This window comes from Gymnodraco acuticeps, unplaced genomic scaffold (genome assembly GCF_902827175.1).
Source record: "Gymnodraco acuticeps unplaced genomic scaffold, fGymAcu1.1, whole genome shotgun sequence".
NCBI classification, from domain to species: domain Eukaryota; kingdom Metazoa; phylum Chordata; class Actinopteri; order Perciformes; family Bathydraconidae; genus Gymnodraco; species Gymnodraco acuticeps.
This window is the reverse complement of record NW_022991761.1, coordinates 282,956-305,716: the sequence shown is the minus strand read 5'-3', so window position 1 is coordinate 305,716 and position 22,761 is coordinate 282,956. Positions and strand designations below refer to the sequence as shown.

At 40.6% G+C, this 22,761-nt stretch overlaps 1 protein-coding gene across 2 annotated transcripts in view; it reads left to right on the top strand.

Moving 5' to 3' along the window:
* Positions 1 to 22,761, top strand: part of LOC117535002 (zinc finger MIZ domain-containing protein 2-like) — a 45,137-nt gene continuing 22,376 nt past the window's right edge. The window contains exons 1-10 of one of the 2 annotated variants that reach the window (XM_034199313.1): positions 1 to 468; positions 8,146 to 8,249; positions 9,076 to 9,190; positions 9,316 to 9,524; positions 9,938 to 10,097; positions 10,790 to 11,032; positions 11,602 to 11,752; positions 13,274 to 13,392; positions 14,513 to 14,605; positions 18,698 to 18,887. In XM_034199313.1, the coding sequence (XP_034055204.1) occupies positions 8,200 to 8,249; positions 9,076 to 9,190; positions 9,316 to 9,524; positions 9,938 to 10,097; positions 10,790 to 11,032; positions 11,602 to 11,752; positions 13,274 to 13,392; positions 14,513 to 14,605; positions 18,698 to 18,887 (1,330 nt within the window). In that variant the 5' untranslated portion in view covers positions 1 to 468; positions 8,146 to 8,199. The remainder of the gene's footprint in view (positions 469 to 8,145; positions 8,250 to 9,075; positions 9,191 to 9,315; positions 9,525 to 9,937; positions 10,098 to 10,789; positions 11,033 to 11,601; positions 11,753 to 13,273; positions 13,393 to 14,512; positions 14,606 to 18,697; positions 18,888 to 22,761) is intronic. The other variant, XM_034199312.1, reaches the window with a different exon arrangement.

The following is a 22,761-nucleotide window of genomic DNA, read 5'->3' as shown; positions in this document are numbered from 1 at the left end:
TGTGTGTGTGTGTGTGTGTGTGTGTGTGTCTCTCTCTCCCAGAGCTGCTTTCTCCTGCCCCCCCTCCCTGATTCCTCCACCGGCAGCGATGCAGATGGAATACACTGAAGCTAACGTCAGACTCCGCAGAGTTAATTGTAGTAATTAATGTCATACTTCTGTTTAATTTGCGAGGATGGTGTCGCCCACTGAAGCCGGGTAATCAGACTCAGAGGCCGGAGCGGCAGGGAAGGCTATATCTGCCTGGAGTTCAAGCAAGGACTCCTTGGTTAAATATCGGCCTCCGTGCAGGATTCTATTGGGCCAATTGTGGATACTTTAGGGCGTATTTGAACCGGGTTCTCTCGGCAGTGGAGGTGGCTTTAGGTGGGTTCGGTTCTTGATGCCCGGAGGGCCGGAGGATCCAACATTAAGCAGCCCAGACTGCGGAGCCCCGGAGTAGGGCTCGAACACCGGGGAGTACAGAAGGTATGTTGGCTCTGCGAAAAACAACCTTTCTGTTCATCGTGTCCGTGTGTGAAACCCCGTTTTAATACGTTTAATTAACCGGATGGTTAAACCACCGACCAGGCTGCTCAACGTCGATCCACATGTTGTTTAATGTTTTGTGTTGGAGGAAGAAGATATCTGGTGGCTAACTGTTAGCCTCGTAGCATTCCATTGTCACAGCCCGTTGGAGCTAGCTATGCTAACAGACTGGCTTGCTGTGAAATAGGAATCAATTCTAACGTTACATTTAACACACACTATCCTTCGTTTGTATTCTCGTTTCTTGGTTGGTTCAATATATGTCTGTGGATTACTGTATGGTGTTTTAGACGCGTCGGATTGCTTTCGTCTTGTTAGCATTTTATGCTAACAGCGGTGTTACCCCATAAAGCAAGGAGAAGCTTCATTAGCAAGTTAGCATTAGCTTCGTTACCTGGTTGCAACACTACAAGGAATCTCAAAATGTCTCCTGACTCTGTCATTTTGTCGGAGCAGTTCACTTCACAAAAATAGAAAACACGAGGACGTGACCCGGAAAACTCTCCAGTTTATTTCGTTTTATTGTTTTAATTCAGCCATAACATTATAGCATGCGCGTGCGTGTGTAGCATTCACACGGCTCATGGTAGGAGGGGTTGTTAGGTTGAGAACCAGACACACCGTGAAAACAGTACGTTTAATACACATTTTAACCACTTTACAACAGTGTTTAAAGGACATTTACACGTCCAAAAGAATCAGCTGTTCTATTAATGGGTTTTTATTTACTTCAACAATAACAAATTGAACAACCCTTTAACAGTATTTGCTAATTACGACACACAATGTGTTAATATATTGTTAATGTTGGATACAATTTAGCAAATGACACTGGAGCCGAGAAATCAGGATGGTGTGATGGAGAAGACGCTCATGTTCATAAAAACAAATAGCCCATATTTATTTGGGGTATTGATAACACATTTTTGAGGATTGGCTAATGGAATAGCTAATTCCTGCTTTACCACTTATTTAGAACCATTGAATTAAAGATATGTGTATTGTCCCCCTTTTTCCACTAATTGTAATGCCACAGAAGCTTCTTTTATTAAAGGGTTTGTTAATAATCTATGAAACATGCATAACAAATTTAAGTAATGTTCAGTACTGAGTCCTGGTTAGCAGATTAATTAAGACAAGTCTCAAATAGTTTTGTGATTACTACTATTAGAGACGGTATAGTTAGTATTAGGGCTATAACAAATGTAATATATGTTTTATATTCAAAACCTAATGCAACAAAAAGTTGTGTTTGGCTCAAATGTTGTTATGGTAGTATGCATTAGAGGTGCATTTTTAGTGCTTTTACAAACATGTTTACTTAATGAGATCTTTGATAAATAATTATCAGTAATGTGAATAGCATGTCTAAGTGCAGAGTTTAAAATCTGGAGAATACACCTATATTATTTCGCAATATCCAAAATCTAAGCAATATCTATTATCATATGATATCGATAAAATATTGATATATTGCCCAGTCCCAGCTGAGCATTTTGGATATTCATTTTAAATGTGAACTTCAACATTGTAAATAGTAAATAAACTACTTAGTACAGCCCTGGTAAGTATAGTTCTTTACAGTACAGAGCAAATTCTCCATCCTTTTTGTTTAAATGTAAATGTAATTCCTTTATGTGATTGTGCACTACTTTCTTCACTTTCAGTACTTTTAAAATGTATCTCTCCACAGTATATTTGATAATTAGTATGATTGGTGCTCGAGTGCGTGTCAGTTACTTATTGTTGCAGATCTTACGTAAAGAACGTGACTGAAAGTATTCAGTATGTCAGCGAAAGGAGTTCACAGAATATTTCCTGTTTTCCTCTACTTCTGTTTTTGTCTCATAGTGAACGCCAAGCCAAAGTCCATTCACAAATCTGGCAATTAAATGTGACCTTTATCAGCAGCAACACGCCCAGTAAAAGTGATTCCAGACATGTTTTGTATTGTCAGTCAGTTGTTCTTTTCAATGACAAAAACAGACTTTAAGATAAAGACCGTTCCTTTTACTGATTGAAAACACCAGAAGAGTCATTCAGCTGAAGAAAGTAAATGGTCACGTTTATTGGCTGTAAGCTGCTTTACTGTTTGTGTACGGCCAACAATGGCTTATTAGAGGCATCACTCTGGATTGTTACAAGTTGTGAAAGAGACGCTGGTATCGTATTCAGCTTGTGAGTATGCATGTGTCTTTATAGCAAAATATGCTCTTATAATCACCTACCATTGTAAGAATTACCACAGAGGTCGTTGTGACTATTTTCCAGATGTTTAGACATTCTTTTAGGGTTATGTTCTGACCACCAGATTATGTTGTTCTGATTACAAGATCCATGACCGTTAGCTGCTTCTGTTTCGGTGAAGAAGCCGATTCAGAGCGCAGGATGAATCAAATGTCATTGTTAATAAAAGAAAATAAGATTAAATAAGGCTGCAGATTCTAAAATCTAACTTTTTTTTAAATTCCACTCGCAGGTGAGGAGCAGAGAAAGCACTAATACGCTTCAGTAAAAGTATAACTCTGCAGCATTGTGAGATCTTTTACGTAAGGCTTTATCACCACCCTAGTTTCGGTTTGTCGCACAGGTTTAATTCAGACGAAAGCTAAAATATTGGTTTGATGATGAAGGGGATGATGCTTCATGACACATGGAGTGTTGAATCATCCTCAACCTGAGTGAGTCATCTTTTACTGCTGGTTTGTTATACATTTTTATAACAGATTTAGTTTGAAATAGTTACGTTTTTATTCAAGTATAGCTGTTTTACACTTTGGAAAATGTCTTTATTTAGATGTCTATTTAGTATACTAAATTATATTCTAAGACGGGTTTTATACGGGTGCTTAAAAACACATGACATTTCATGTGGTATTACATTTTCCAACATCTGTTCGGTGATGGAAAAGCTTAGATGGCCTAAATTCGGCTTTGAAAGATCCACTTTTTTCGCTAACTGTGTTTGCGTTATACCTTTTCTCTGAAAACGGCATCATGAGCGCTGAGAGTAAATAGGCCAGCGCTTTTACGTTTTATTTGCCTTCAACAATGTATATGAAAATAAAAAACATATCTGAAATACCTGATCCCCTCATAGAAAATGCCGCTCCATACTAAATCAAGCACACCTATACTTATAGCCAGACACAGCCAGTGTTTGAAATGTTTTGACTTCCCCGCGGCAGAGCCATTACTCCGCTCTGCGACTAGCTCAGTCAGTGGGCTTGGTGAGAGTGTCCATCAATTGCACCTGGCTGCAGGGGAGTCTGCAACAAACCGACCCTCTTCAAACCCAGAGCCCTTTTTGTTAACCACGTTGTGAGGGTGTTTGCCTATGATCATGTGCATACATCAAATGTTGTTTATGATGCCGTGGCAGCTGCTTTCCTCAGTGCAGACGTCTGACGAAATGCCCGTGAAATCGACACACTGGATAATTCGGACATCCATGATGCCGTGTAGTCACAGTGCTGCCAGAGTGCACCAGAACGCAGCTCCGGCACTTCAAACATTGCACTACCCATAAGGAGCCGTACACATGTCGCAATGCCACAGTTTTTGCCTGGCTGTGTCTTTAGTTGAAAGCCAAGTGGCGATCTGTCATACTGATCATACAATAAAGCCATCGAAAATAATATGATACAGTAGAAGTACTTATGGGTCTCTGTGTGTCATTCAAGCTCGGCTCTGTGTTGCGGCCTTCACACCAGCGCTTTTCCCTTTCTAGCTCCGAGCGGGAGCTTTTCTGGTTCAGCTCCGGTTTCCCTTTTCTGCTCCCGCTCTGTTCACACCGCCCAGAGCCCGACTGGTGCTGCCGCTGCTGCGTCATGACGTCACCGTTTACATCGCTGATTTGCTCCCCAACGGCGTTACGGCGCTCACAACAACAACAACGGGGAACTGCGTCGGGTCGATGATCGTGTTGCTTTTAATCACACAAAGCCAGATTAAATTAAATAACGACTTCTCCAACCTTATACTTTGCTCCAGAGTGCCGTGGTTCATTGTTTATTAATGTGTTTCTGCGGCATTTACCGACCGCTGCAGTGTTGGCTGCTCTTCCACGGGAGTTTATTCTCCTCCGTTAGCTCCCGGTTAGCTCACACTGCGCTCTAAAGTATTCACTGTCCGACTCACACAAGCAGCTGATACATATCCCCAGTTCCCCTTAGCCTAAGTGAATGTGTGTCAGTCTGAATTGACGCTGTTTGGCATCACAACGCTGTTATGAAAGTTTCTCTGGTATAAAATGGGTGATGTTAGCATAGCAACCGAAGCTAAACTGACTACTTGCTATTGCTATCCTATTGTGGCATAAACCGTTTTCTACAGGCACATTTTACCGGCGTATTTTTATTATGATTCTACTTGTGATAGTCGGACACGACAACCTGTGCAGCCCATGTATTGATTCCATCCGATAGCTGCTATAATACAAAACAACACGTCTGCCTCTCTCCACAATGATCAATAACAGTGAACGGATGGTCAAAGTAAGGTACAAATAAACAGAATCACACGAAGCAGGGTTAGTGTTGCCTGACTTTATAAAGTGTGTTTATAAGCACTACTGCTTGTAGGCAGGCATGACAGTCGAGCCATGTTCAGGGGAGGTGGGTTTAGTTTCCTGCACGCCTCGACGTAAGAGAGACGTAAGCGACGCCGCCTCTTAGCTCCGAAGCTCTTGCCTCTAGACCGACAATTTTTGGGAGCTGGAAGTGAACCGGATTCCGGAGCTAAGAGCCGGCGCCGCTGCGGTGTGAACAGGAAAAACTGGTGCTTTTCAGGCTCCAGCTGAAAACGCGTTGGTGTGAAAGGGGCATCAGTGTATGCGAGCGAGCGAGAAATGTAAACGTTTTTATATCAAATGTATATATATATTATTTTTACAATACCTATTGTAGTAAAAAGTTGTATTTGAAGCGATGTGTGTATGTTGCAATAAAAGCTGTGAATTAATTACATTCTACTAACCCCCGTGGCCCAAGCGAACCCCTGTGTTTTCTTTCCAGAATGATTTCCAGATTGTCACTTAAATGTTTGTTGTCTGTTCTTCATATGTTTATGTCAGCTGTTAATTCTGACAGCATAGATTTTTATAATTAATCAGAAGATGTGTCTGTTAGTGAGTATTTGTTGAGTCCGGGATGTGTTTGTTTGGTCTTCAGATTCCAATACAGTGCTGTGTTTGTTATCATGTGATATACTGCATGTGTTTTAATGTGTGTGTGTTACCGTGTAAGTAATGCTCGCTTCCTCTCAGGTGACTCGTCCCGGTGTCAGACTCTGAAGCGTTTTAATTTCACAATGTTTCAACAGGAAACTTTGGTCAAACTTTCACGTATTATTGATCACATCCTAGATTTGATCAGAGGCAAACTCTCTCGACTGAGTCAGAGTCACGGATAATGTTGTTAAAAGGGACAAACAAACTAGTGAAAGTGGAGAAAGTGCACACTACTTCAATACTGCCCCCCGCATATGAGTGTTGCATAGTGATGTCATTATGTTACAGAAGCAGGAGTCCAATGGAAGCGTTTCAGGCGGGGGAGTGTGGTAGAGAAACTCCCTCTGGAAAAAAAAGATCGAGATTTTAGCCTTTGCAGACCATTTACATGCACAGAAACCTATACAACACACTACAGTAAAAGGAAACCCACACAAGCTGAATATGGCCTCTTATATAAATAAGTCTGAAGCGGTTAAACTAGTGTGTAAAAGCGGCTGATAAACTATTCCAGATTGTTAGGCGCCTCACAGGCAGTCTATGAACGCTGAATGTTATAAAGTATGACACTACTGACAATCATTTCAACGACACATTTATATCATAATGGAGTCACTTCATATGTTACAGGCTGTCCGCGGGGTCTTAAAAAGTATTAAAAGTTGATACATCTTTTAGCGAAAATGAAGGCTATTAAAAAGTACTAAACGGCATTTTCCAAGGTATTACATTTTGTAGCTTGTTTTCAATAAGTATATCAATTGTCCAAAGAGGTTGTATTCTACAGTGTGCCTGAATGTAATGTAGGTAGGGTTGGGAACCGAAACTCGGTTCCAGATGAGAACCAATAAGAAAATGCCGGGTACCCATACAAAATACACAATTTTGGTTCTGCTTAACGGTTCCTAAACGCTATAGACCCTGTATTCCACCGGGTCCGTCTGCGCTGCGGTGACCCGGTGGAATACATAGCGGACTGGCCATCTGTGTGTTCTGGAGAATCACAGAACGGCCGGTCGTCAGCGGGCCGTTGACGGCCGGCTCGGTACGCTGACGGCCGGCACCGCCCTTAATTTTTTTTAATGGCATCATGTAAGTTGTGCTGACAGGCGACAGAGGTCCACAGTTTCCCCGCAGCGAGGCTCCCCCGCCCTCGCGTAGACAGTTCACGAGCTCAGTCACTTCATAACACCAAAGATGGGTCGCGGTAAACGCTCTGAGGTGAGGCTCCACTACACTAAAAAAGAAAAAGACAAAGCACAGTGTTAATAGCTTGCCACAGGCATAGCTCAGTTAAAATAAAGCACAGCTATTGTGCAATACATTTGTATTGCATGTATATTTTTTTATTTGTAAAAATGTCAGTTAAAGCTTAAAAGAATAAAGATATTTTTGTTAACGTTTGACCTCTTTCTTTTACAATTTTGGAATCGAAACGGGGAATCGATAAGAACCGGAATCGATAAGCGGAACCTGAATCGGAATCGATAAATTTAAAACGATACCCATCCCTATGCGTAGGTGTGTAGTGTGATTCTGTGTTGTTTATTGATGGCATCCCGTTGGGTTTGACGTCATCTGAACAGGACATCGCACGCTCACTGCTTGATAGCGCGCGAAGGTCCGTTTACGCCGGTTGCTAAACAACATCGTTATGGGGAAATGCAAGTTTGCGTCCAAATGGTTGGAAGATAAGGAGGAAGGACAATCAATACTGTATATAGTCAATGTGAGGTAAAGTGTGTCGCCAATGTAACCGGTTAAAACTCCACGTGGCGATGAGGTCTTAAAACGTATGGAAAGGGTCTTAAAAAAGGTCTTAAAAGGAATTACATTTGACTTCAGGACTCCTGCTTATACCCTGGTTTACTATGAATTGCTTATAAAATAAAAGTGAAAAGAACAAATTCATCAAGAACCAAAACTGGAGTCAGAAGTGGTCAGATCTCACCAACATGTGGACCTCCTTCTGTGAGTTCAATAGCGATAGATGTATTCTGAAGTCCCAGTATCAAAAATACTCAGTAAGAGCTTACAGTCTTGCATTTAAATTGTAACTTCAGTTATAGTAGTGAAGACTGAAATGATTCATAGTTGAAATGTTCATTATGCAGAATGAGCCATGTCAGTGTCGCTATTATTGGATCATTTTTTTTTACCCATGCATTTAATGTAGAGGGTACTTAAATGTTGAAGGTGGTCAATAACCAAATCAAATGTTTTATGTTCAAAATATTTTTCATTTCAATTTTCTCCATGTATGGCTGAACTCAAAAGGAACAATATGAGATGGATTATTTATTTATTCTTTTCACCTACAAATCACTTATTTGATGGGAAATGTAGTTTACCTAATGAATTCCCTGTGTCTGCCTGTCTGTCTCCAGGAGTTAGTCTGTCTGATTGGACTCCGTCGGGCCACCAGGCCCCCCCCCCCCACCATGAACCCTATGAACCAGATGAAGGCGGGACTGGCCAACAACTCACACAGGTAGACAAATGGGCACAAACATATTATTACAATATGAGGTTGTTTGAAAATCAATAATCCAGTAGAAGGCTTTGTTTATAATGTTGCATTAGAAAAAGTGACAACATAAAAATAAATTGCACCGACCTTTTATGGTTTTATACATCACCTAATGTGTGGAGCTTTAAAGAAGACATATTCTACTGATGTTCAGCTTCATATCAGTATGTAGTGTCTCTACTGGGACATGTCTCCATGCTTTAATGTTCAAAAAGCTCTTCATTTTTCTCATACTGCCTGTGCTGCAGCACCTCTTTTCACCCTCTGTCTGAAACCAGAGCCAAGTCTGCTCTGATTGGTTAGCTGGCCGGCTCTGTTGTGAATGGTAAACCGCTTAGAGATGTTTCGCCCCTTACAATCACATTCAATGTGTTGGAGCGCTAGTCAATAGAAGTGTTACCTGGTGATGTCAATATGTTGCAATAAGCATTTCACAAAATTAGACATTATTTCCTCAGTCGTCATTTTAAAGCACACAGCTGCACCAGCTTCCATTGTGTGGTTGTTGCATACGTAGCCTAAAGTGTTCTTAATAATTTATATAAAAAAATTAATCATATTGATTTTTTTTACTTGTAATGCAATAGCAATACGATTAACAATATTTGAGGTCTTTTCGAAGCAGATGTGTACCAAACAAATATGCATATTAAGTCCGTAGTAAATCATTTGTAGGCCAGTACATCTCTGCAGCGCCGTAATTCTTAATTCAATATTATATTTAATACATATTCAGTCTTTAAATGAGAAAGGTCCACTCACATCCTCTCTCTGTGTTTGTTTACAGTGACGGTTCGTACCCCTATGACCCCTCCGGCTGGCAGCAGCCCAACAATCAGCCGACAGGATCCCTCTCCGTGGTAACCACAGTCTGGGGAGTGACCAATCCCTCAGCCAGCCAGGTATCATCAAAAGACAAAATTGGAATAATGACTTATAATTTCCACAGATGTAAATGAATCAAAAAAGGTTAACTATGGAAGAAGACATATCGGATTTAACATTTGTGTTTTTCTTTGTCTGCCAGGGCATGGGAGGAGGAGTAATGGGGCCCGGGGGCAACCCAGGCGGGGGTCCCATGATGCAGGGCCCTGGGGGTCCGGGCATGGGCGGTGGGCCAGGAGGCTACATGGGTCAGCAGGGCTATGGAGAGCCCAGCAAAGGCTACATGAACCAGGGCATGTACGGCCGGAACACTGGCGGTTACGCTGGAGGACCGGGGGGGTACGCAGGGAGGTGGGTTTCTCTCAACAGAATTAATTAAATATGGAGAATAACATTTCCGAAATATATATTTGACCGTTATTTCAAATGTCGCTGTCAGTTTTCAGTTCTCTATAATGTTAAAAATGAAAGTGTTCTTTAATGTCTGGTTTTTTGGTACTTACTCTGTGTACCGGCTCAACAATAATCTGTATATCCCCCACAGTTGGTACCATATTATATAGTCCTTAGCAAGTAGCACCCTCTTTAAGAAATAGAATAGTTAAACTCTAGTTATAATTTCAAAAAGATTCATAGCATAAATACTGACAGTATTTACATTATTTGTTTTATGTATAATTGTAAATACTTTCAGTCTGAAGAAAGTAAAACAAACACTAATGTAATCATATCAAATATGAAACATGACTGACATCTCTCGCCAGTTACCCGTCGAACCCCGGCGGCTCCAGAGGCTCGTCTGACTTCTCGCAGGCTGCTGCCGCTGCCGCCGTTGCTGCTGCTGCTGCTACGGCAACTGCCACCGCCACGGCAACGGTAGCCGCCATCCAGGAGAAACAAAACCAGGATATGAACTATGGACAGGTAAAAGGAGGAAAAGATAGGGGGTCACTTCATATGATTCACAGATATTTCAGATGTCCTCATGGCTAATTGGTTTTGAACTGGTGGAATATTTATTCATGTCCAATCACATGACACCCTCCAGATGTCGGCTGCTGATATGTTATTTAATAGTTGTGTTATTATAAATGTTTGCATCACACAAATCAGAAACAATCCAACACAGCCACCACTGGAAACTATTTCTATAAACACTATACAATTAAAAGCATTAGCGTAGTTTTGTATTTATCTTCAATTATGCAGTAATATCAGATTTGAAACCACTAATTAGACATGAATAAACATTAACATTCAAATCTTTATTTAGAATGAAATGTCAACGTAATGACTGAAGCCCTGAAGTAGGGATGCCCTGATCAAGTTAGGTTTCCTCTGAACCGAGCTGATACCTTTTATTTATTTATTTTTTAACAAAACAATAAAGTATGAAATAACAATCCCTCTGTGAAACCTTTGGAATGTTCCCTCCTTTTTAAAGGTTTGCAGACTAAATGACTGACAAAAACAAAAGATAAATTGTCTCAATCTAGCTCAATAAAGCTGATACGATAACTTTTCTATTGCTTTCAGTTCCTCTGTTCTCTACACTACTCTGTACCCTCATCAATATGATACCAAGTACTCATGCTATTATTTTGTTTGTTTTTCAGATGGGAGGGCCGGGTTATAACAACCAGTTCATGTCCCACTCCGGCCCCCGCGGCCCACCTGGTATGGCCCCTGGAGGTATGGGCCACGGGCCAGGACCAAATAGGGGCCCTCCTTCCATGGGCCCCATGTATGGACCTGGGGGTGGCTCCCAGAGGGTCCCTCAACACCCAAACTATGGCCCTGGACCACAGCAGGGTCACCTGAGACCCCCACAGGGCCTCAAACGGCCCTACAACCCCGAGGTAAGATCAGGAGGTTTAATCAGGGTCAACACTTCATCAGAGTAAACGCAGATAAAGCTAGATTTGATGGGGTTACAATATATTATTTCTGTTTGTTTATTTTACATTATCATGAATGATCAGAATGGGTATCTATGATATCTGATAATCACAATGAACCACATCAGAATACATTTTCAGTTCATATATTAACACAACATTGTTTTTTAAGCAAACTTTTGAAATGTACTGTTTTCTGTTTGATATTTGATTACATTTTGGGTTACATGACCCTTCCCTCTATTGCCTGTCGTGTTTGATGGTTATTTTGAGAAAACTGAGTTATAAACCTTTTCGGATAATATTTGTGGCAAAATGTAACGATTTAATCAGGATAGTGAAGAGATACAGAATGTCCAGCCAGCTGGAAATCATACAGGGCTAAGTTATCAGATCACCTAATAACTCATTATTATGAGATACTTACAAATTCGAATGACTTACACAATCTTTTTTCCATCAACATTATTGTACAAAATCAAAAAACATTTCATACACACCTCCTTCTTGTTCCTCTGCTTCTTCCTCAGTCGTTCCCAGGAATGTCTCCGCAGTATGTTGGTCCCAATGTGAACGTGATGTCCGGTCCTGGGGGTGGCGGTGGTTCCATTCCAGGTTCAGGTGGAGGCGCTCATGCGGGACCCGGTCCATACTCAGGCCAAAATATGCAGTACCATCCAGGTATGATGTGAGCAGGAGCAAAGCTTCCGCCGTGTTTTGTTATTTTTCCACTATAGTTTGAAACAAAACACAAAACAATTGGGAAACTTAAGTTTTGGTATGCAATCACCAAAATATTTTAATCGATTTTTGAGTAGTAAGAAATGGTCAAATCTATGCGCAACAAAGGTATCAACCCAAAAAACAACTACTGAAATAATAGCCATTTGAATGGCCATCATACACTTCCATCACACTTTACGAGACTCACTTTAAGATTTGTCTCGACACCCGCAGCAGAGTTTCCGTTCTCATTTTTTTTGCCGGTCAACATGTCCGTTAAAGTTTAAATCTTCCGGACAAAATGAGAAAAGTGCCGGTCAAAGGTCTTCTTTGTTATTTATTGATCTCTAAAACAAATTGATATGATTCGATATTAAACAAACTAATTATAGTAGATAAACTATTCAAAAGTGTACAGTAATTTACAATAACACGGGAATAATAAAAGGAGCGCTCTCTCCCTCTCCTGACAGCCCGTCAGTATCATGCAGCTCACGGATCAGTAATGAGTGACCCGACAGTAAAACTAAACATATCTATAACTAGTTTAGGTAGTTTGAGAGGTAATTAAAATAGCTACGTGTGATATTCTAACCTGAAGTGTGTGTTTTGTTCTGTGATCATGCAGAGCTGCGTGTCGACTCGTCAGCAGCAGCTGATCTCTCTCTCCCGTCAGATTAGATTTCACTCGCGTTTATGTCCATATCGATCAGATCTAGCTAGTTCTAGCTAATGATATGACTAACTGCTTATTAAAAGACACCTACACAATAAGTGTCGCTATGCAACCGGGTGAGGCCACAAAGTATAGCGCAGCATTATGCATTTGTTTACATGCCCACCGGAACCCAGAGGCATTACCAACAGATCAACGCACAATCAACCCATGAGGACATCTCTTTCTCCACATTACGTGTTAGACATTAGAATTGACTATTCTTGTCTGTCACATACTATTCTTATATGTCACATAAGTGGCGCAACTGATGCGGTATTGCGCTAAAGGGAAATTATTTTTGACCGGAGAGTTTTAGATTTGCCGGTCTTCAGCATATTTTACCGATCAAAGTCCGGTAATTACCGGCTAACGGAAACTGACCCACAGATAGTTCCTCATCAGTATAGGCGGGTGATCAGCTAGTCGGTGTTGCGATGCTGCTCGTTACTTCCGTTTAAACGAGACAAAACAACGTCTATGTTGAGGTGGTTCTTATAAAAGTACTACATATTATCTCTATTGAAAAACCAAAAAGGGCAATTTGAGTAGGAAGGGGTGGAGTGGAAGAAAACAAACTTTTTTTAATCAAACATTTATACATCTAAAAAAATTGCAACTGCGGAAGAAGTAGTTTAATTTTTGCTTCTCGGAGTCAAATCTTATTCTAGTTTGGCTTAAAGATGAGAAACCCTTTTCCCAGCTCCATGAATTTAAAGTTGTTGTTTTGTGTTTTCTGATCTTTTCTTTCTGTTTACCTGAAGGTCTTGGTGGTCCAGGCCCCGCCCCTCAGCGATCCAGCTCCTCCCCTTCATATCAGACCCATAAAATGCCCCTCCCACAGTACCCCCCCTCTGGACCCCCAAACTCACAGTACTACAAGGTGAGGAGAGAGTGTGTGTGTGTGTGTTTCATGTATTTCATATATTTGAATATAATGAGGTAAATACCACATCAGTTGCAAAGATTTGGGTCCAATGTGGAAGTTTTTTTATTGCATTTAAAAGCTGCAACCACGTAAAGAAAATTGTCGCTACTTACAAAAAGGAGCTCTGCAGAGTGCAATGACAAACGGTTACCTGTAAAAAAATAAAAGGAAAGTAATCAATAACCTAATCCATCACAATATTAAGTAAAGTAACCTGACTTTCTGTTAATTTTCTAATGTGCAAAACAACAGAAAATCAATCAATAACAAAGCTTTCACTTAAGTGTGTTATGTAAAACAACAGGACAATTTAACCTTAGAAAAGGGTATGTTGTACAAAATAGTTTCCTCCAATACAAGAATACACTCTTTTTATTGTGTACTTCAGTATATGGATTTAGAGGACCCACAGTATTTTAAACAAATCATGTGTGTACTACCTTACTGTCAAAAAGAAGAAAACAAGCAATATGTACAAACCTAAAGACTCTAGATTAAATGATAAGGTAGGCTTACAGAATAGTAGTTTACAAGGCTGTTTGGGTTGAATATAGGAAAACACTGAATATAAAAAAGAAAATATATTTCCAGGAGAGTAGGCTATATGAAAAACCAAAAGGCTAATTCAGGCAGCAATTCTACTTAATCCAATTTCTACCCAGAAAGAGCATTCTTTGAACTCGAGGCCATGACAACGAACTAGAAGACTAGCTCTGGTGGCTCTAGCAACTCCTTGTACTCAGCATTGGAGACTTGTGAAGATGAAATTAATTGACGTACTGTAATCCTGCTGGTAATTCCCATTTTAAGAAATGTAATAATCATCTGATAACATATTTTTTTATCTTATTGTGAGGGAATACAGTTACCTTTTTTGTGTCCTGTTTAAGTATTCCCATTAAATGTAATCCGTTACTCCCAAAGCCTGTTGCCAATGAGCCAAATGCACACATTCATTGACCTCCATGCTCAGTTTCCTCTACAAAGGAGGGGGACATTTTTTGGGACGGACAGAGTGACAGTTAGCGTAAAAACATTAACATGTGTTGTTGTTTTGGTCTGTGTTTTTCTGCAGCAGGAGCAGTTTAATGGTCAGGGTGGAGGTTTGAGTGCTCTGAACACAGGAGGTCCCGGCGGAGTGTACAACTCCTTCAATCAGCCACCTGCGGTAAAATGCTGTGTGTGTGTGTGTGTGTGTGTGTGTGTGTGTGTGTGTGTGTGTGTGTGTGTGTGTGTGTGTGTGTGTGTGTGTGTGTGTGTGTGTGTGTGTGTGTGTGTGTGGGTGTGTGTGTGTGTGGTGTGTGTGTGTGTGTGTGTGTGTGTGTGTGTGTGTGTGTGTGTGTGTGTGTGTGTGTGTGTGTGTGTGTGTGTGTGTGTGGTGTGTGTGTGTGTGTGTGTGTGTGTGTGTGTGTGTGTGTGTGTGTGTGTGTGTGTGTGTGTGTGTGTGTGTGTGTGTGTGTGTGTGTGTGTGTGTGTCCCTCCCTCTATAAACTGATACTCTAATAGGGTAAGCCAATATGCTGCAGGGGGAGTTCTAAAAATAGTGCGAGTCACCGCTTAGTAAATAAATAAAATGCTTAACATTACATTTATAAATACATGTTTTTATTGCCAAAATTATTTATTTGAATTTTTAACATAACAATACAAAAACAAGAGAAATAATAACAAACATGCTTAATCTGTAAAATACAAGGCAGTCTTTTGAAAACATTATGCAGTAAAGAAAAGACACACAATTACACAGTATTGGGAACTGCACCGGCAATGCATCTATTCATCCTCTTGAACATTAGATACATTAAGATCCTTTACATCAGGAGTGCCCAACCTTTTTTGAACCGAGAGCTACTTTTAAAGTTGCCAGTCTGCCGAGATCTACCAGTCCAAGCGTCCAGGCGTAGCCATTACTGACAGCCTACTACCAGGTAAATACACATTTCTACTTGTGTAAAACTGAGTAGTGTTGCTACAAAAGTATAAATTAGACTTACTAATAAGACAACTCAGATCTGAAGCTACTCAGGAATCTGCTGCCAAAGTGCAATAAAAAAGACAAAATTAATAGAATCAAACCCTTTTTTTGTTGCATTTAGTAGAGTATACAAATAAATGCCTTTTAAAATAGGATGCCAGCAACACTAGTTTCTTAACTTAACCTGAATTGATAATAGACTATAACTTTATCTTATACCATTTTGTACAATAATTATAATTAATAAGTTCAAACAAACAAAAACGTACAGCTGATTAATAACGGTATCTAACTTAAGTTTTTATTATATCAAAAACCTGTTGAAATGCTACTGTTATTTTTACTGTCCCCAAAAAGCGCGTCGGCAGCCTCCAGGAATGCTTCTTTCACAACTTCGTCGTCTTTGAAAGACTCGGGCCTGGCGCCACGAGGGGGCAAAAGGGGGCATTGCCCCCTAAGTTGTTTTATTTGCCCCCTCACTTTGAGCATCATTCAGCCATAGAAAAGTTAAATAAATGTCACAATTATTAAATAACTTTAAATAATTATTTTCCCCAACACACGTTACTATATTTAGATCAGATATGTGGGCAGGCAGTCAAGCAACGTGTAAACAAGCCTCAACCCCAAGTGAGCTTGTAGTCTTAATTAATGTTAGCATGTGTGCTTAGCTGTAAACACAGTCGGATGGGGGACCAAAACGTCCCTGTTTTCCGGGCAAAGTCCCCATTTTCGGAATGTGCGTTAAAAAATATAGAGCAAGGTGAAATAAAATGTTACATGTCAGTAAAAAGAGAGTAACAGTGTTGTGCCTGTTTGTAGCGTTAGTGTATTTATTTTTCTAATACTTCTTCTTCTTCTACCTCTACTTCTTCCTCTACTTCTTCTTCTTCTACCTCTACTTCTTCTTCTACCTCTACTTCTTCTTCTTCTACCTCTACTTCTTCTTCTTCTACCCATGGATGTATAATAAGAAGCTTCTAATTCAATGTACCTTCCCGCAAAATATTGGACAAAAGAAAGTCGGCTAGTAGTGTCAAGTAAATCCATAGTATTAGAACAAAAGTGATTTAAACGAGGTAAATTACGAATGTATGTTCTCAATCGCCAAGTGTGGGATTGAATATTAAATTAGTTTAGATTAGATTTATTGTCCCCAGGGGGAAATTCATTTCCACAGCTCTGTGAAAACAAGATGAAATCGACAAAAAATAAGACAACTACAGATAGCACCACACATGATGCTTACCTGTTATTATTTAGGGCTGCCTGTATGGATCAGGTTTTTGCCAAAGCGAGCCCTTTTACTATAATAATAATATGTTATTATATAAACCATATTGGTACAATGAGCGACATCTAGTGACGGATTTGTAATCTGTGTCTGTCCATTTGGTGTAGTATTTGATCCAATATTACATTTGGTTTATATATTAGTCACTTTCTTATGGAATGCCAGGTCTTGGTTTGAACATTCAATCCTGAAAATAAAAAATCAACCAGATTAATTTGTCTTTAATCCTGACATGACTAGAGTAGATAGTAAGTAAATAAATCTGTATAGGAAGACGAGTTAAGGGATAGAGGAGAAAATGTTATGGTATAATTACAGAGCCTGTCCATTTATAGATTGAGGAAATCAATGTTAGTCTGTTAACGTGACTAACAAAGTGCAGGCATCTAATAATGTACTATCTATTATTAAAGATCAGAGGAAAAGAACAGAATGTGAGGGGTCAATCCGGAATACAAATAAAGAAGCAAAGAGATTGTAGAGCAGTGAGAATGAAAACAACTTGGTGTGTCAATTCATTACATTGCCAGTATTTTTCGTTGTTGTGAAAAAAAGTCGCCCCCTAGGATTTTTGAACAGCCCCCTCAGTCATTTCAGCCTGGAAAGACTTCATGTGTTTCGCAAGAACGTGACTGACACGATAAGATGCTATGGTAGCAGCCTTGCTCTTGTTGTTGGGCCTGGAGAAAATGGACTGCTGTGCATTTAGCTGTGCTCTCAGGCCCCTCCCCTTTTGGAGCGTAGGGCAGAATTAGGAGGGAATTCCGTCGTAAATGCCGCTCCTAAATTACCCTTCTTCGATAAAGCCACGCTCGCATTGCAGATGAGACAGATGGACTTTGAATTGGAATAGATACAAAAATAATTATCCTCCCACTCGGAGTGAAAATTATATATGTTGGGCTTTTTTGCTTCTGCCATAATTGCGGTCTTGTGTTTGTGCGGACTGTCACTCCTGTTGACACGGACAACGTCAGCGAAATAGTGCCCACTGCTCACCAGCCACGCCCCGACACATGGGGTCACGCCGGCCAATCACAAAGCTTTGATGCGTTCAAGTGCATTATTCTGGCACAGGAAGATTATGTTATAGGACATTAACGATAAAACAGAATATTGTTGTTCTATTTTCAGACACATATCGCGATCGACTGGGAATCTCCCCGCGATCGACCGGTCGATCGCGATCGACTGGTTGGGCACCCCTGCTTTACATAATCAATGAAGGGCCTCCGTACAATCTCAAACACATGCTGTTTAGCTCTTGATATATAAGATATCTTCACATGCTGCAGGATCTCCGCCCCATGTAGCGCATGTTATAAGGATTGGTGAAAGAAATCCAACATTCAGAGTGCATTTTTTATTTCTGATCACGGAGAAGTGTTTCAAAACTTCTGATCTCTTGTCTGAAGTTTTTCTGGTGATTCAGTCTCCGTGTGTCAGCAGTCTCTGTGTCAGAACAAAGCCAACTCTTCTCTCCAAGGCAAACACACAAACACTTTTTAAATCGCGCTGTTCATAGACAGTTTGGGTTGTATCGCAGCAGTGTTTTATATCAATTCTGGGGATGAATTGTTCCAAGAGATCAGTATATACATTGACCAAACTCAATGGTCTATCTATTATTTTTAACAATTGACGACTGATACTTCAAAGACTGAATAACCATATCGCCCAGTTACATTCGACACGAACACCAAATTTGAATCCTTCCTGCATCAAATTTGTATTCAAAATGTAGATTTTAACGTTATAAATGAATCTTGGAAACTAATTGGTACAGACAGAGAATAACGGGAAGTTGTCTTCCTCCTTTCAGTTCTGCCAACGTGGCAGCCATGCAGCTAAAATGAACTGCTTCTTGCCCGTTTGATTCACTGTGGGGATCATTACTTTGGCTAATGGTTAAAATGTTGACTCTATGGTTACTGGTGCTATTCTGTCTGTGACCATCATTTATATTAAAATACATTCTCTGTGTCTCTCAGCCGGGTAGAGGCCTGCCTGGTTATCCCTCCTCTCCGGTTCCTGGGAACCCGACCCCTCCCATCACCCCCAGCAGCTCAATGGCCCCGCCCTACATGTCTCCAGGAAACAGTGATGTCAAGCCGCCTCCCTCCTCCTTCCTGCCAGATATCAAACCCAACATGGCCGGCCTGCCGCCTCCTCCTCCTACAGGTACATACAGGTTCATCTTCCTATTATACACACATGCATTTCCAAACATTTGGACTACCTATGTTGCAAATGTATTATCTTTTCAATTTACACACGGCATCTATTGCACGTCTGTCCGTCCTGGGAGAGGGATCCCTCCTCTGTTGCTCTCCCTGAGGTTTCTCCCATTTTTCCCTTTAAACTGTGGGTTTTCTCCGGAAGTTTTTCCTTGTACGATGTGAGGGTCTAAGGACAGAGGGTGTCGTATTGTCATACTGATATTTTGTACAAACTGTAAAGTCCACTGAGACAAATGTAACATTTGTGATATTGGGCTATATAAATAAACATTGATTGATTGATTGATTGATTGATACACACACAACCGAGTTCATGAAAACACTGAGATTGATACATATTATGCCAAAAATAATAACTGAATCCATTCTTTTTTCATATCATAAATCTAAAATGTTTACTTTTAAGAAATGCTGGAAACATTTATTAATCCTCACGAATAACAACTTTGTAGAGATTCACTCTCCCAGAGTCGTCAGACCAGATACAAATAGTGTGTAAAGAATCGACATGTAATGAAATTACAGCATAGACAATCAGGATGAAAAAAAATATAGATGGATAATAAATATCAATGAGATTAATGGATCTAGAAAGATGTCAAGCAGCTTCCAGGTTAGTGTTGCATGATGTACCGATACTTGAAAGGTACCGTGATACCCTGCCGTTAAAAGCGGTACAATTCCTCCGTTTCATTAGTATCGGTACTTTAAGAATGACGGGGAAAACTACTCCGGTGAGAAAGCGCTGTTTTAATAAGAGCCGTGTGTGTTCAGCGCTCTGCTTCCACTCCCTGCACTGCAGCCGTGCCTGCAGTCCCTCCCCTCTCTCGTGCACGCGGCTACGCTCTAGCTGCCAGAGCATGTGAGAAAACGAGAAACATGGCTGCAAGTGGGAGTGCAACTGCCGCTGCGCCTCGGCATGTTGACAAAAAAGACGCCAGAAGCGACATTTGGAAGTATTTGAGCCATATCTTGTCTGTAAGACATGTTTTAGATCCCTGCAAACCAAGGGAGCCAACACATCAAACTTGGCTAAGCACCCGCCGACCGGAATCCAGAGCTGTTTAAAGAATGTAAAGACAGACCGGTTAGCGAATGTGATAGATAACATAATTACATCATGCTCAAGCCCATGCCCTCAAATCTAAGTCAAACAAGTGTAATTTATTTTGTGACAAACGAACGTTTTCGTAGTTTGACGAGGCAATTAATGACAATGATAACTGTCTAATATGGCTATCTTTTTAGCAAACTTACCAATGTGGCTAACATCTGCAATATACATTTTGTCAATAATTATTTATATTACTGTACTATTACATGTTAATATAATATAAAGTTAACTATCAAAGAAATCACATAAACTCAAGTATAAAGAAGAAACCATGTTGTAAGAAAACACTTAACAGATAAACTACAATTTGATTGATCGTGAAGATAATAAAAGTAAAGTATCGAAAAATAATCGGAATCGCAATTCTTGACTTGGTATCGTGACAACACTATTCCAGGTGTTGCAGAGCAGCCAAGCCATACCACCTCCTCTCCACCATGTAACTTGGGAAGAGTATAAGGCGCTTTCACACCGGAGAGCTTTTCCCAGGAATAGTTCTGATAGTTCCTGGGATTTTGCGTTCACACCAAAAAGATCTGGAACTAGAACCTTTTTTTGCAAACCTTTTCACCCCTTTTTATTCCCTGCTAGAGAGCAGGGACTTTCCTGGGGAGAAAAAGGTTCCAATTTCTGAACTGGGCTGGGCGAATTGCAAACCACGGCCCGTAAAACTCTGAACGTTTTTGTGAAGCCGCCATTGTATTTGCTAGCATTAGCCCCGCGCACCAACGGAGAGAGAATAACTTATCGCAACATAAAATAAAACATGGGAGCAGTGGAGATGAGGAGGTGTCGGCGTTCTGGCGATTTACTCGGAAGGCTTCAGTAGAAGCTGCTGGGAGTCCCAGCAGCTTCTACTGAAGCCAGTCCCCAACTCCGAGGACTTCCGGCCGGGGACTTCGGGTGGGATTATACGCCGTGAAGTTGTTTGTGGCCTGCCAGTAAACCCAAAGCAGAAGAAGAAGTGACGTCAGTGGCTTCATTTGCGTAATCTTCCCTCAGGGACTTATTCCGGTGTGAACGCGATCTACTAGATAGCTCCGGGAACTATTCCTGGGAAAAGTACTTGGTGTGAAAGCGCCTAATACTACACAAAGACACAGGAAGCATTCACACACGGTCGTCTTTCAAATGTTATAAAGGTTCTTTGTCTATTTCCTGCATCATCAGCACTTCATTATTATTCTTCTTGTTCTTAATTCATCTTATCTGATTTATCCTAATGGGTCAAATTTAGATTATCATCAGTCAGGTATATATAGGCCAGTGGTGAGAGGTGTTTTTTCTTTCTTTCAAACTTTAGTTTTTATTGAGTTAAGTTTGTACACAATGGAGAGACAGCACAGACAAATCACATTGTACTTATGGCTTTTCTTGGCTTATAACAATGAGAGTAAACACAAGTACAAGATCATAAATAAAATAAACATCAAACTGAAATTCAACAGTCATGGTTACAATTGGCATACAGATATATTGAGCAGTCTCCTGAAAAGCATATGCATATGCCCTAGCCATTTTCAACAGTGTCATAAACGATCCATTTCTTTCATTTACTCTCAAAAATATTGACTCTCATTCTAAGTTGGTAAGTAATTTGTTCCATGATATATACCTCTCTTATAATATCCATCCACTGGTCTTTTGTGGGGGGCTCAGCCTTACACCAATTTCTGGTTATTGCTTTCTTGCTTGTTATTAACAGTATCTTAGTTGTATATCTATCAGTATTAATCACACAATCATTTATGGTGCATTCCTTGGGTATTGAATAACCCAGAATGTCTACAACAGTTGCATGTATATTTTCCCAAAAGGTATTTAGTTTATGGCATTCCCAAAAAACGTGTGTGCGATTTGCCTCTCTACTACCACATAACCGCCAACATGTTTGTTGTGTACCGGTTTGTTTACTCTTAATCAGTGTTTCCGCCAGACCAGGGCTGAGAGGGCGTCCACCCGAGAGCGGGGGGGGGGGGTGCTTGAATTTTGACTTGAGCCGTCCCTTATAGATACTGTCTTTTTACGTTAGTGAGCCGGATCATTTGGCTCGGCTCTCTTATGGCGCGTTTCCATTGCAGGCCTCGCTCGGTTTGGTTAGGCCTTATTAGGCCCGGCTCACTTTAATGCTGCGTTTCCATTACAGTTTAGGAACTGGGGCAGTTACTATAGTAACGCAGTGTAGGCGGAGCCGTGACGTCATCTTCAATGAGAGCCCCAGAAAAACAACACAGCCGTTAGCTCTTAGCACTCAGAGCTCACAGCTCCTCATATCTGTTCAGAAACAAAAGTTAAACAAGTACAAACCACAGACTGTCTGTGTCATGGCGAATACAGTCGCTGGTTTATTTATGTCTGTATAGGCCGTTGTTGTGAGTGTGGACGGTCGGAGCATATATAACGTTAGCTTAGCCAAGCTCCATTTAGAAAACACGCATTTTAAAAGGGTTTTTCGCCTGCCGTCTGTCTGCAGACTTGTCAAAGCATTAATTCATGGTTTTTACTAACCGGTATCAGTATGTTGTTACTTCGACATCATTTTGAAACGTGTATTACAATTAATTCACGGTCAAATATGTTCATCTTGTTGTAGTTGTAGCCCCCTTGCCAGCGATTCTCTCTCTAGTTTAGTATACTCAGCCCGACTCAGCCTGGTTGTTCCTGGCCCTAGAACCACGATTAAAAAGGTGAAAAAGTATCC